Source organism: Nycticebus coucang, chromosome 18, assembly GCF_027406575.1.
Source record: "Nycticebus coucang isolate mNycCou1 chromosome 18, mNycCou1.pri, whole genome shotgun sequence".
NCBI classification, from domain to species: domain Eukaryota; kingdom Metazoa; phylum Chordata; class Mammalia; order Primates; family Lorisidae; genus Nycticebus; species Nycticebus coucang.
In genome coordinates this window covers 79873451-79885065 of record NC_069797.1, presented here as the reverse complement: position 1 = coordinate 79885065, position 11615 = coordinate 79873451, and the positions used below count along the sequence as shown (strand labels likewise).

General features: G+C 50.3%; 1 protein-coding gene across 1 annotated transcript in view; it reads left to right on the top strand.

The window, feature by feature from the left end:
- The first annotated feature begins 219 nt into the window (after positions 1-219).
- Positions 220-11615, top strand: part of OGFOD3 (2-oxoglutarate and iron dependent oxygenase domain containing 3) — a 38523-nt gene continuing 27127 nt past the window's right edge. The window contains exons 1-4 of the mRNA XM_053571023.1: positions 220-427; positions 5667-5884; positions 9586-9661; positions 11108-11150. Coding sequence (XP_053426998.1) covers positions 234-427; positions 5667-5884; positions 9586-9661; positions 11108-11150 — 531 coding nt within the window. The 5' untranslated portion in view covers positions 220-233. The remainder of the gene's footprint in view (positions 428-5666; positions 5885-9585; positions 9662-11107; positions 11151-11615) is intronic.

Here is an 11615-nt window from a genome sequence, read left to right as displayed (position 1 = left end):
TTGACAGGGGCGGGCCCGACGGCCCGCACTCCACTTAGCTGCGCGACTCAGTCCAGGCTGCCTGGGGCGGAGGGCTGTTAGGGACGGCGGCCGCAGGCCCCGGCGGACCGTCTGGGCAGCGCTCAGGTGAGCAGCTCGCACCTGGCGGTCTACGCCGGGCTCCGTTCCAACGAGGCCCCGCCCGCACCGCTCGGCTGCCGATTGCTCGGGCCTGGCCGCCAGCCCCGGGGCGGATGGCCGAGCGCGTCGCTCCCACGTCCCAGCGTAGCGCCTTCCTCGCGCTCTTCGTCGCGGAGCTCGTCCTCGGCCTGGCAGTTTCCGCGTCCCGCCCCGCTCCACGGCGGCCTGGCCCGATGGCACCTCAGCGGAGGGGCGCAACCAAGGCGTCTGAGGGCAGAGGGGCGGCGGAACGCCGGCGCGCAAGCAGGTAGCAGAGAGCGCCGAAGGGCTCAGGCTGCGGCGGAGGGCGGGGCGGGGCGGGGCCTGGCCTTGACGGGGTGGGGCCTGGCCTTGACGGGGTGGAGCCAAGCGCGGCAGGGTGGGGCTACATAGGAAAGGAGCTGGACCGCTGCGGGGGCGGGGTCCTACCGGGTGGGGCCGTACAATGGGCGGTGCCTGACGCGCGCGAAGTAGAGGTGTGGGCGGAAGCCGATGAGGGCGTGGCCTGGACCTGAGGGGAGGAGCTTTGTCACGCAGCTGGACCGCTGCGGGGGCGGGGCCTCTGTTTTGAAGCTGAGTTGGTTGAGGACCCAGGTCCTAGCGCGGATAGAGGATAGATCATAGATGCTCACCTGGACTCTAGAGAAGTGCGAGGAAGCGTGGAAGATTTTTATGTCCCCTACTGAGCTGCTGCTGCTCAGTGGAACCTGTTGTGCTTGGCTTCCAGGTGGACACTGACTTCAAACTAGCAGCCTGAACAGTCTGTGCTGCAGCCGGGACCTTTAATCCACCTTCGCTGTTTTTCTTTTTTTTTAGACGGGGTTAAGGTTACGGCTGTGGTTAAAATTCTACAAACTGCTTTTCCAAGAATGTAGCAGATTTTAGAGGGCTATGGGGAATGACTTAGTTTTAGAATTTTAAAATCATACAGGAGATGGTTGGTTTGTAATTATTACTTGAAAGGTCTTTTAGCATGCAAGAAACCTGTTTCCTTTCTATTTTGCTCTTTGAGGGATTGCCTAATTCCATTTTATTGACAGCTACATATTTAGAAATCATCAGTTAAAAAATTATCAGGGAGATTATTTTAGTCTTAGAAAGGCTAGAATAACTTTAAAAAATAATTTTAGAGACAGGATCTCACTGTGTTGCCCAGGCTGACCTCAGACTCCTGAGGTCAAACAATCCTCCTGTCTTGACCTCCTGAGTAGGTACGCCACCAGGCCCAGCTTATGGTAACTTTTGAACCTGATGATTTGTTCTTTAGATTCTTATCCCTGTTTTGTCTCAGTTACTCTTAGTTTCTGTTGAATAAGATCTCAAATGCCTCATCTTGGTCTGCAACTACCCTGTTTTCCCCAAAATAAGACATCCTCCGAAAATAAGACCTACTTACAGGAAAGATAAGACATCCCCTGAAAATAAGACCTAGCGCATCTTTGGGAGCACACCTTAAAGTCTTATTTTCGGGGAAACAGGGTATAATTTTACTAAGCTTGCATCATCTACAGATTGGTTGTAAGTATTCTTCCTTTCCTCCCAAAAGAAATCTCACTAAAAGAATATTTCATGGATAAACTTACATATCCTTTTTATTCAATAATAATAATGAAAATATTCAATTAATAAATTTTTAAAAATCCAGTTGTAGGCTCGGCACCTGTGGCTCAAGCGGCTAAGGCGCCAGCCATATGCACCTGAGCTGGCAGGTTCGAATCCAGCCTGGGCCCGCCAAACAACAATGATGGCTGCAATCAAAAAATAGCCGGGTGTTGTGGTGGGCTCCTGTAGTCCCAGCTACTTGGGAGGTAGAGGCAGGAGACTCGCTTGAGCCCAGGAATTGGAGGTTGCTGTGAGCTGTGATGCCAGGGGGACAGCTTGAGGCTCTGTTTCCAAAAACAAACAAACAAAAAAAAAATCCAGTTGTAAATTTTCTGAAATACTAACAGCTTTTGTCAGTAATAAATGGTTAATATGGAATGTTATATTTATCCAGATAGAAAAGCATCCTGAAATGTAGTGTAGGCTGTTGGTCAGAACTTTGCCCCATTTCCAGAAAAACAATACCCCACCCAGTAAAAAATGCACCCTTAGGCTTTAAGCAGACACTCAAATGGCTAATCCATGTCTCTCTCAGTTTGCTAACAATGCTCAAAAGCAGACAAGTATTTTCCAAGTCTGAGTGGGAAACACATACTCTTTCACTATTTACTGTTGTTGGAGAAAAATAAATCTCTATGCGTTAAAAAAGAAATATTGTCCTAACATACTTTACAGGAGTCTTTATTCAAGTTTTGGCAATATGTGTGTCTGGAAGCCCCTCTGCTCTCAATGGTGGGGAGGCCTAGTGCCTTCTTCTAACAAACATGTATTTCTTTTCTATTCTTCCTTTGTTTTTTTTTTTTTTTTTTGAGACAGAGTCTCACTATGTTGCTCTGGGTTGAGTGCTATGGCGTCACAGCTCACAGCAACCTCAAACTCTTGGGCTTAAGTGATTCTCTTGCCTCAGCCTTCCAAGTAGCTGGAACTACAGGAGCCCACCACAATGCCCAGCTATTTTTTTGTTGCAGTTGTCATTGTTGTTTTAGCAGGCCTGGGCCAGGTTCAAACCTGCCAGCCTCGGTGTATGTGGCTGACACCTAACCACTGTGCTAGGGATGCAGAGCCCAGACATATGTATTTCATAAAAAAAGAGCTCACTGACACCCCATGCTGGAAATGACCTTCCTCTAGTGGTTGAGTCTTCAGGGGCCACCAGGGAGTCAAGGCTCCCACCATTACCACCTGGCCTATAGGCAGCACCCCAGGGGCCCCCTTTCTGTCTAATTTTGCTAAGCAAAGTCTTTTCATTTTTTAATTTAATTTTAGCAGACTCTTTTTAAAAATCCCTCTTTTTTGGGTAAAACGTCTAAGACTAAAATGGCCTTTATAAAGAGCACGTCTGGTCTTTTTTCTTTTTTCCCCCTGACCTAAAGCCCATGAGAAAGTCCATTACAGTGTTTTTCAAACCTGTTGATCAGGACACAATCAGTGTGTGTTGGAAGCAACAAAGGTGGAAAGGATGGGTTGCATCTGCATATCCTGAGGGGACAGAATCATTTCCCTTCTGGAGGCCCTCCTTTTAGGGGTGCTGTGGGATGAGGGCCACAGAGCATACCCTGCTTTTTTATGGTTGGGGGTGTACTGGACACCTTGTTAGGACATCTGCCCCCTTGGGACATGCCCCTTCCTGTGCCTCTGCCAAGGCTTTGCTCCCCAGCAGGGCTGAGCCATTTCCCATTGCCATACCCTGGCAATGGTCCCTTCCTCTGCCTGGATGTGACCATGGCATGTCCCCATGAGGAAAACTTCCCTGGCCCCATCTCAGTGCTGTGGTCTGTCACACTGGATGGTGGCTCTAGGCCCCCATGTCTCATCCCATCTCCTTTTCTCAGTACTACTCATGAAGACCCCTGGTGGATGGCTGGATAAATTAGTAAATTTCCAGCTCACTGGTTGGCTTTCAGGGCATTTTGCTAATGGCTCTCATGCAGGATGTATTTTAATCACTCTAGGGTTGCAGTCGCCCACCCAGGGCATTGACTGGTCTTGTGGCCCGTCAGGAGCCAGGCTGTACAGCTGGAGGTGAGCGGGAGGGGGCAAGTGCAGCTTCATCTGTATTCACAACTCTTCCCATCGCTGGCACCACCTCCCGCAGATAGGTGGTGGTGTTAGATTCTCACAGGAGCAGGAACCCTACTGTAAAGTGCATGTGCAGGGATCTGGGTTGTGGCTCCTGATGGGGATCTAATGCCTGATGATCTGAGGTGCAGTTGTGATGCACTTGGGTCATCCTGAAATGAACCCCCCAGCTTTGTGGATAAACTTCCTTAAAACCTGTCCCTGATGCCAATAAGCATGGGGACCCATGTTGTAAGACAAATCACCACTTGATGCAGGCCTCACAGACTGGGAACTTGTGCCCAGACCTGGAAAGCATCCCCCTTGTGTTTTTCATCAAATTCTTTTTTTAGTTTAGTTTTTTTTTTGTTTTTTTTTTTTGAGACAGAGTCTCACTTTGTCCCCCTGGGTAGAGTGCTGTGGTGTCACAGCTCACAGAAACCTCAAACTCCTGCACTTAAGGGATTCTCTTGCCTCAGTCTCCTGAGTAGCTGGAATGATAGGCATCCACCACAATGCCCGGCTATTTTTAGAGACGGGATCTTGCTCTGGCTCAGGCTGGTCTCGAACCCATGAGCTCAGGCGATCCACCTGCCTCAGCCTCTAAGAGTGCTGGGATTACAGGTGTGAGCCACCACATGTTTTTTTTTTTTTTTTTTTGTAGAGACAGAGTTTCACTGTACCGCCCTCGGGTAGAGTGCCGTGGCGTCACACGGCTCACAGCAACCTCCAACTCCTGGGCTTAAGCGATTCTCTTGCCTCAGCCTCCGGAGTAGCTGGGACTACAGGCGCCCGCCACAACGCCGGGCTATTTTTTGGTTGCAGTTTGGCTGGGACTGGGTTTGAACCCGCCACCCTCGGCATATGGGGCCGGCGCCCTACTCACTGAGCCACAGGCGCCGCCCTCCACCACATGTTTTTTATAAGATTCTTGGAGTACACCTCAAGTCAGCTTGCCCCAGTGTGGCTATGCCAATCCTACCTTGGATTTATTTAATTGGAATTTGTCTTATTTCCATATTTCTATGACATGCTGGGACATATAAAAACAGAAGGCTGGTTTTTAGGAATTAATTATAGACTTGAAGAGACAAAGTGCACCTCCATGGAGGGGCCTGGATTTCTTCTCTTGATTCTTCCTGTCTGTCAAGACCTGCATCTCATGATGGATAGCACAGCACACAGATGCCCCCATCACAGACACACAGGCAACTTCAGCATTGCCGTCTGAGCCACAGTTAGCCCTGGGCTGCACAGAAAGTGGCTGCCTTGCAGATCATTTCTGTTGTACTTGCCTTGTCTTCCTGGCTGGCTTGTAGTTTTGGTTGAGTGTGTTTGGCTTTCAGGAGTTGGCTTGAGCCCTGTGTATGTGTCCATGTGTGCACGTGTACACACATGTGTGCTCCAGGAGCACCTGCATGGGGGCGGGTCAGTCATCAGCAGGTGCAGGCAGCGTAGTCAGAGGCACAGATTCCCACAAGGATCCTCTCTGGCCTGGTGGGGTCTGAGGGCAGCTCATCTTACTGCCCATTGTAGGACATGGTTAGTTCTGCCAGGTCAGATGGTCAGGCCACACGCTGCCCAGTGACTCCTCTCCCATGGGGTGGGCATGGTGGGCATTGTGACGAGCTGAGGCTGGGGTGGATGCTCCATTTCCCACTACCTGCTTCACTGGCAGCTACCTTGAGCAGCTGGCCAGTGCGATAGCACCTTCTGAGTTGGCTTGGGCTCATCTTGACCAAAGGTTAGCATAGGTGCAGCCAGAGGCTGGTCATGATCAGCTTGGTCTGTGATGTCAGCACACACAGCTGCTTTTGGGTGATGGTGGGTATGTCTTCCGTTTCCAGCACCAAGAAGGATCAGGTGTCACGGGATGCACAAAGGATGTGGCTGAGGACTGCAGGCCTGGGGGCCAGCATGGCGCTCTCTGCGTTCCTGCTGTGGAGCAGTTTGGGGGCCGACGATGGCATCACTGAGGTGCTGGCCCCCCGTGCTGAGGTCTTGGCAGGCAGATTCATCGAGGTGCCCTGTTCTGAGGACTATGACAGTCACCGGAGGTTCGAAGGTACAGTGCTACAGGGCCCATGGTGATCCAAGAAAGAGCAGCATGTCAAAATGAAATGCAACATGTTTAAAGTTTGTCTGCCTTTTGCTGCAATAAATTGGCAGGAGCGAGGTTGAAAGTGATGTGTTGTAGGAGTGACAGATGACCTTTCTCTTCTCCCGGGAATTGAGTGTGTCTCCTGGCCTGCTGGTCACTGCCCAGCTGTGGTCAGAATTTTAGTAACTTGAGCTGTCCAGTGGAGGACATGGTTTGCCTGCCAAGAGGCATCACAATTAGAGAGGTAGAGAATGTGAAAAGGAATTGCCAGAGGCTGTCACAACCCCAGTCCTGGGGCTCCATTCTGGCTGGTCTGGCACTGGCAGGGGCGATGTTGACCCCAGGGCATCCAGGAGATGGAGCTGCCGTGTCAGTCAACTGGGCGGGCGCAGGCTTCAGCACCCTGGACAGCGCACAGCCCGCTGGCCGGTTGATGGCACTCTGGACACTCCAGACTTTTTTGGCTGCTGGGTTTTCCTAAATATCCCGTGCCATCTGGGTGCGTTCTCAGTTTTTGAAAGCTAGCATATGCAGCCGGTTTTTGTGAGAGAATTGACTTTATTTTTAAACTTCAATTCAGTTCTTTGCACCAAGAAATGACTGCCAAGTTCTTCCACAAAGGGGCATATCGCTGTGATGTGCGTGAATACAGAGTTCTGGAGCTGCCAGGCTGAGGGAGTGTGTGCCGTACTTGGAGGCGGCATCACTCTTTTTTCTGTCACTGGTCAGGAAAATGAACACATTTCTGTCGTGTGGATGCTCTCTATGTCTCTGTAGACTTTTTCCCTTTAACGTCCCAGCTTTCAAAAGATATTTTTTAATGATTAACACTGAAGAGAAGTTTTTCTTTCTACCCACTTAATAACTTATCAACATTAAAAATAGATTGAATAAGGGAGGAATAGGGCTAGAGTTTAACATGTTTGGGATTTCACTTGGGGAAACGGGTGGTAAATTTGCTCACTGCCCAGAACTATACACTTAAAAATGATTGACATGGCATGGTTTTATACAAATACTTGGGGTCTGGGCACAATAGCGCACACCTGTCATCCCAGCTACTCAGGAGGCAGAGGTGGGAAGATGGTTTGAACCCAGAGCTCAAGGCTGCAGTGAGCTGTAGTTGCAGCACGGCAGTCGAGTCTGGACAGCAGAGTGAGACCATGTCCCTAAAAACAAAATAGAAATAGTTGGGATGCATTAAAGCCTCAGGTGAGGATTGAACTGGGCTCTGGCTGGTGCTGGTCCTGTCACATGGCCCCTAGTTAGTCACGGCTGCTTGTGAGGTGAGGTGCCGCCTGCCCCTGTACCCTGATGATGCCGCCACTCACAACCCCATCATGCTGCCCAGAGCTGTGTTCTCGCCTCTTCAAGGTGACACGCACTGTGTGGCCTCCTGGAGCCCACTGTCCAGGCGGCCCCACTGATGCCACCTCCTGCCTTGGTGGACATGTCCTTCCACGCTGAGCCCTGATTTCTAGCTGCCTGTGTCCCTGGTGTTTTCAGCTGGGGTGTGGTTTGTCCACCTTTCTGGGCACTGGGTGTTTTTATATTTTCAGGAGCATCCCTGAGCTTTGCTCTGGGCCACGGGCATGTATCTTGGGACCAGTGAGACCCTTTGGGACTTGCTTTTAAGTTTTGTCATGGGGCACCAGAGCCACGTGTAGGGGTATTTCCTCCGCTCGGTCTGACCATGTCATCCTGGTGGGCACAGGCTGGTCCCCACTGTGTGAGCACTCCTGTCTACTCTGACCCTTTAGTCGCAGTTCTTTTCTCAACCCCTGGTCTTGTCCTATGTGCTCTGCCGTGACCCAGGGGGGCCCCTGTGTTGCCATCAGCTGCTCTGTCCTTTCTGTTCATGTCCCTCCCTGGCAGGTCAGCCATGAGGCTCAACTCACTCATTTGCTTCTCTCGGGGTCTTTGTCCTTCTTTGCCTGATGTCTGGAGCCTTAAGGACCAAGGTCTCATATATTCTGTCTGGTTTTCAGTTGTTCAAGGTGTACCCAGTCCAGTTGCTACTGTGGTCTCAGTGTACATGAGAGCGAGTTTCAGATCCACACCATCCTGACATAAGGTGCTTTCATTATCATTTTATAAGTATTTTCTAGTATTATTTTTTAACCCATGAGTTATATGGAAACTTTTTTTTTTTTTTTTGGAGACAGGCTCTTACTTAGGATGTCACTGTGTCTCTGAGGGTGGAGTGCTGTGGTGCAATCCTAGGTCACAGCAGCCTCCAACTCATGAGCTCAAGTGATCCCCATACTTCAGCCTCCCGAGTAGCTGGGACTACAGGCACCACCACAATGCCTGGCTAATTTTTGTATTTTTTGTAGAGATGGGGTCTCACTGTGTTTCCCAGGCTGGGCTCAATCTCCTGGCCTCAAGTCATCCACTCGCCTTAGCCTTTCAAAGTGCTGGGATGGTAGGTGTGAGCCACAGTGACCAGCCAGTTCTCTTTTTATTGGTGTTTATTTACTTATTATTAAATAATAACTGTGCATATTAATGCAATCGTGGGGTACAATGTGCTGGGTTTATGTACAATTTGAAATATTTTCATCAAACTGATTAACATAGCCTTCATGGCATTTTCTTAGTTATTGTGTTGAGACATTTATATTCTACATTTAGTAAATTTCACACGTACCCTTGTAAGATGCACCGTAGGTGTGGTCCCACAGTTCTCTCTTTTTAAAAATGGTACTCCAGCCTGCTTGCACTGCAGTTGGGTAATATGATCTGCATTCCGTAGATTCTTTTTTTTTTTTTTGTAGAGACAGAGTCTCACTTTATGGCCCGCGGTAGAGTGCCGTGGCCTCACACAGCTCACAGCAACCTCCAACTCCTGGGCTTAAGCGATTCTCTTGCCTCAGCCTCCCGAGTAGCTGGGACTCCAGGCGCCCGCCACAACGCCCGGCTATTTTTTGGTTGCAGTTTGGCCGGGGCCAGGTTTGAACCTGTCACCCTCGGTATATGGGGCCAGCGCCTTACCGACTGAGCCACAGGCGCCGCCCCTGCATTCCATAAATTCTTCGAAGTTGGCTAAGGCTTTTTTTGTGGCCTAATAGTCACCTGTTTTTGTTTTTATTCCCTATCTAGAAAGGATGTGTGTAAAAGCTGTGTGCAGAGTTCCAGGTTCTCCTCCGAATCCATCCTCAGAGGCACAGACCCTATGTCCTCACCCATTCTGTCTTCTTCACCCATCAGTTACCGACAAGGGATTACACTCTTCACCGTGACAGTATTAGGGCTGAGACTGGAATTACAAGCTCAGATTTGCTCATTCCCAGAGAACTTCCTGCCCAGCACTGATGAGTGCGTGGACCTGCAGACTGTGATGGTCCAAGAACGTGTCAGTGCCATGTCTGGGGTGCTTCAGAGGCTCTCCTAGGGTGTGCGAGCAGCAGCAGGTGCTCCAGATTAGCCCATCAGGACACCCAGTGAGGTATGAGCTCCAGAGACCTCGCATGGCACATGCCTGCTGCACAGTCACTGTAAGCTCTGCCATTCAAGCTCAACTGGGTGTCAGCTACACTGGGACGCCCCTAATCCTCTGGAAGGACCCTGCTAGCCCTGCCTGCCTAAACCGCACTGTCCCTGGGGCAGACCATTGACAGGTGGCTTTGGAAGTTAACCTTTTACTCTGACTATTGCTCCTCCAGGCTGCACCCCCAGGAAGTGTGGCAGAGGCGTCACCGATGTCATCATCACCAGGGAGGAAGCAGAACGGATCCGCAGGTAACTGCCTGTCTCTGAGTGCCTTGTCCCAGGGCATTCGTTGGTCACATTTAAACAAACAAGGGGAACGTGGACCTGGGGGCAGGAAGCAGAGAAGTACTATTGAAAAAATGATTTTGTTTTTTTTTTTTGAGACAGAGTCTCACTATGTCACCCTGGGTAGAGTGCTATGGCATCACAACTCACAACAACCTCAAACTCTTGGGCTCAAGTGATTCTCCTGTCTCAGGCTCTCAAGTAGCTGGGACTACAGGTGCCTGCCACAATGCCCGGCTATTTTTTGTTGTTGTTGTTGTTGCAGTTGCATTGTTCTAGCTGGGGCCTGGGCCAGGTTCGAACCCACCAGCCTCGATGTATGTGGCCAGCACCCTACCCACTGAGCTATGGGTGTCGCCATAAAAAAGTGATATGAAAGATGTCATTACAATTCCTTAAGAATTTCCTTCTGTGCTTTCAAAGGCAAAGGCTGGATTTTTCCAATTTCTAGGAGGAAACACATCCCGCCCTGAGGGATGTGTTGCTGGCAGACCCTCCCCACGCCTGGCCTCCTCTGGGGAGGGTGCTGTCCCCATAGTGATCTCGTGAACCCCACACACCTGTTGTGGAAACACAGTACTCACCGAGCCATGTAATATGGCAGTGTAAGCTCAGATGCCGGTCGGGGGTGTGACTTGGGCAGCCTGAGGAGCTTATAGGAGCAGCTGCATTGGGTATTTCCTTGTTGAGATTTTAAAAATAAGGCTTTGATTTTTGGACCGGATGTTTAGACTTGAAGCATGTGGACTATCCTCGTAGCCCCATGCCTGCCCTGAGACTCCCGCAGGGAGCCTGCCCTCTACAGGGTCCTCTGTTGTCCCCAACCTTGGAGCAGTTCAGCTGGCCCCAGAATGCCCCTGAGGCTGCTGCCCCTGCTACACACGCAGCATCTGTTCTTTTTTTTTTTTTTTTGAAATAGAGCCTCAAGCTTTTGCCCTGGGTAGAGTGCTGTGGCATCACAGTTCGCAGCAACCTCCAACTCCTGGGCTCAAGCGATTATCCTGCCTCCGCCTCCCAAGTAGCTGGGACTACAGGTGCCCACCACAATGCCCGGCTATTTTTTTTTTTTTTTTTTTTGGTTACAGCCATCATTGTTGTTTGGCAGGCCCAGGCTGGATTGGAACCTGCCAGCTCGGGTGTATGTGGCTGGCGCCTTAGCTGCTTGAGCCACAGGCGCTGAACCAGCAGCATCTGTTCTTGGTGATAAAGATGAAATACTAGCCCGGCTGTTTCTACCCTGAGTCACCCACTTAATTTGGAAAGTTGAGTCCTTCAATCCTAACATTTATTTACCTCATCCATGTTAAGAATCTATTACTTTAATTATGCTGACTGATATTTTGCCTAGATACATTATAGATAATTCCACTAACTATGATAAATTCTGATTTTATATTATTTCCCCCACAGCATAGCTGAGAAGGGGCTCTCTCTGGGAGGGTCTGACGGAGGGGTGAGTTGAACGTGGTTCCTGCTTCTGTTTTCCTTTTACCTTTAACTTTGCTCTTACTAGACGTTGGGAGAGGAGAAGGCCCCAGTGGGCAGGGCCTTGGGGGTCATGGTGTTTCCCAGCACCAAACACAGCACACCTGACATGCCCTGTGGCCCTGACACGCTCCATTCCTGGGAAGAAAGTGTCCTTAGACATTCGTAGTGTCTCTTCATGTGGCTTCGGGTCACATGGGAGTGGCAGAGGTGGGAGACAGGAGCCAAATGAGGGGATGGGAGGTGCCTGAGACCCCAAGCTGGGGGCCTCTACACATGCCCTGCGAGGCTTGAGGGGCTCAGCAGTGGCCTCAGAAGATGAGTCTACCCAGAACCTGTGAACACGCTCTACCTAGTGAAGGCTCTTGAGATGAAATCACTCTGGATTGTCAGGGTGGGCCCTAAATACTGTAAGTGTCCTTATAAGGCAGAG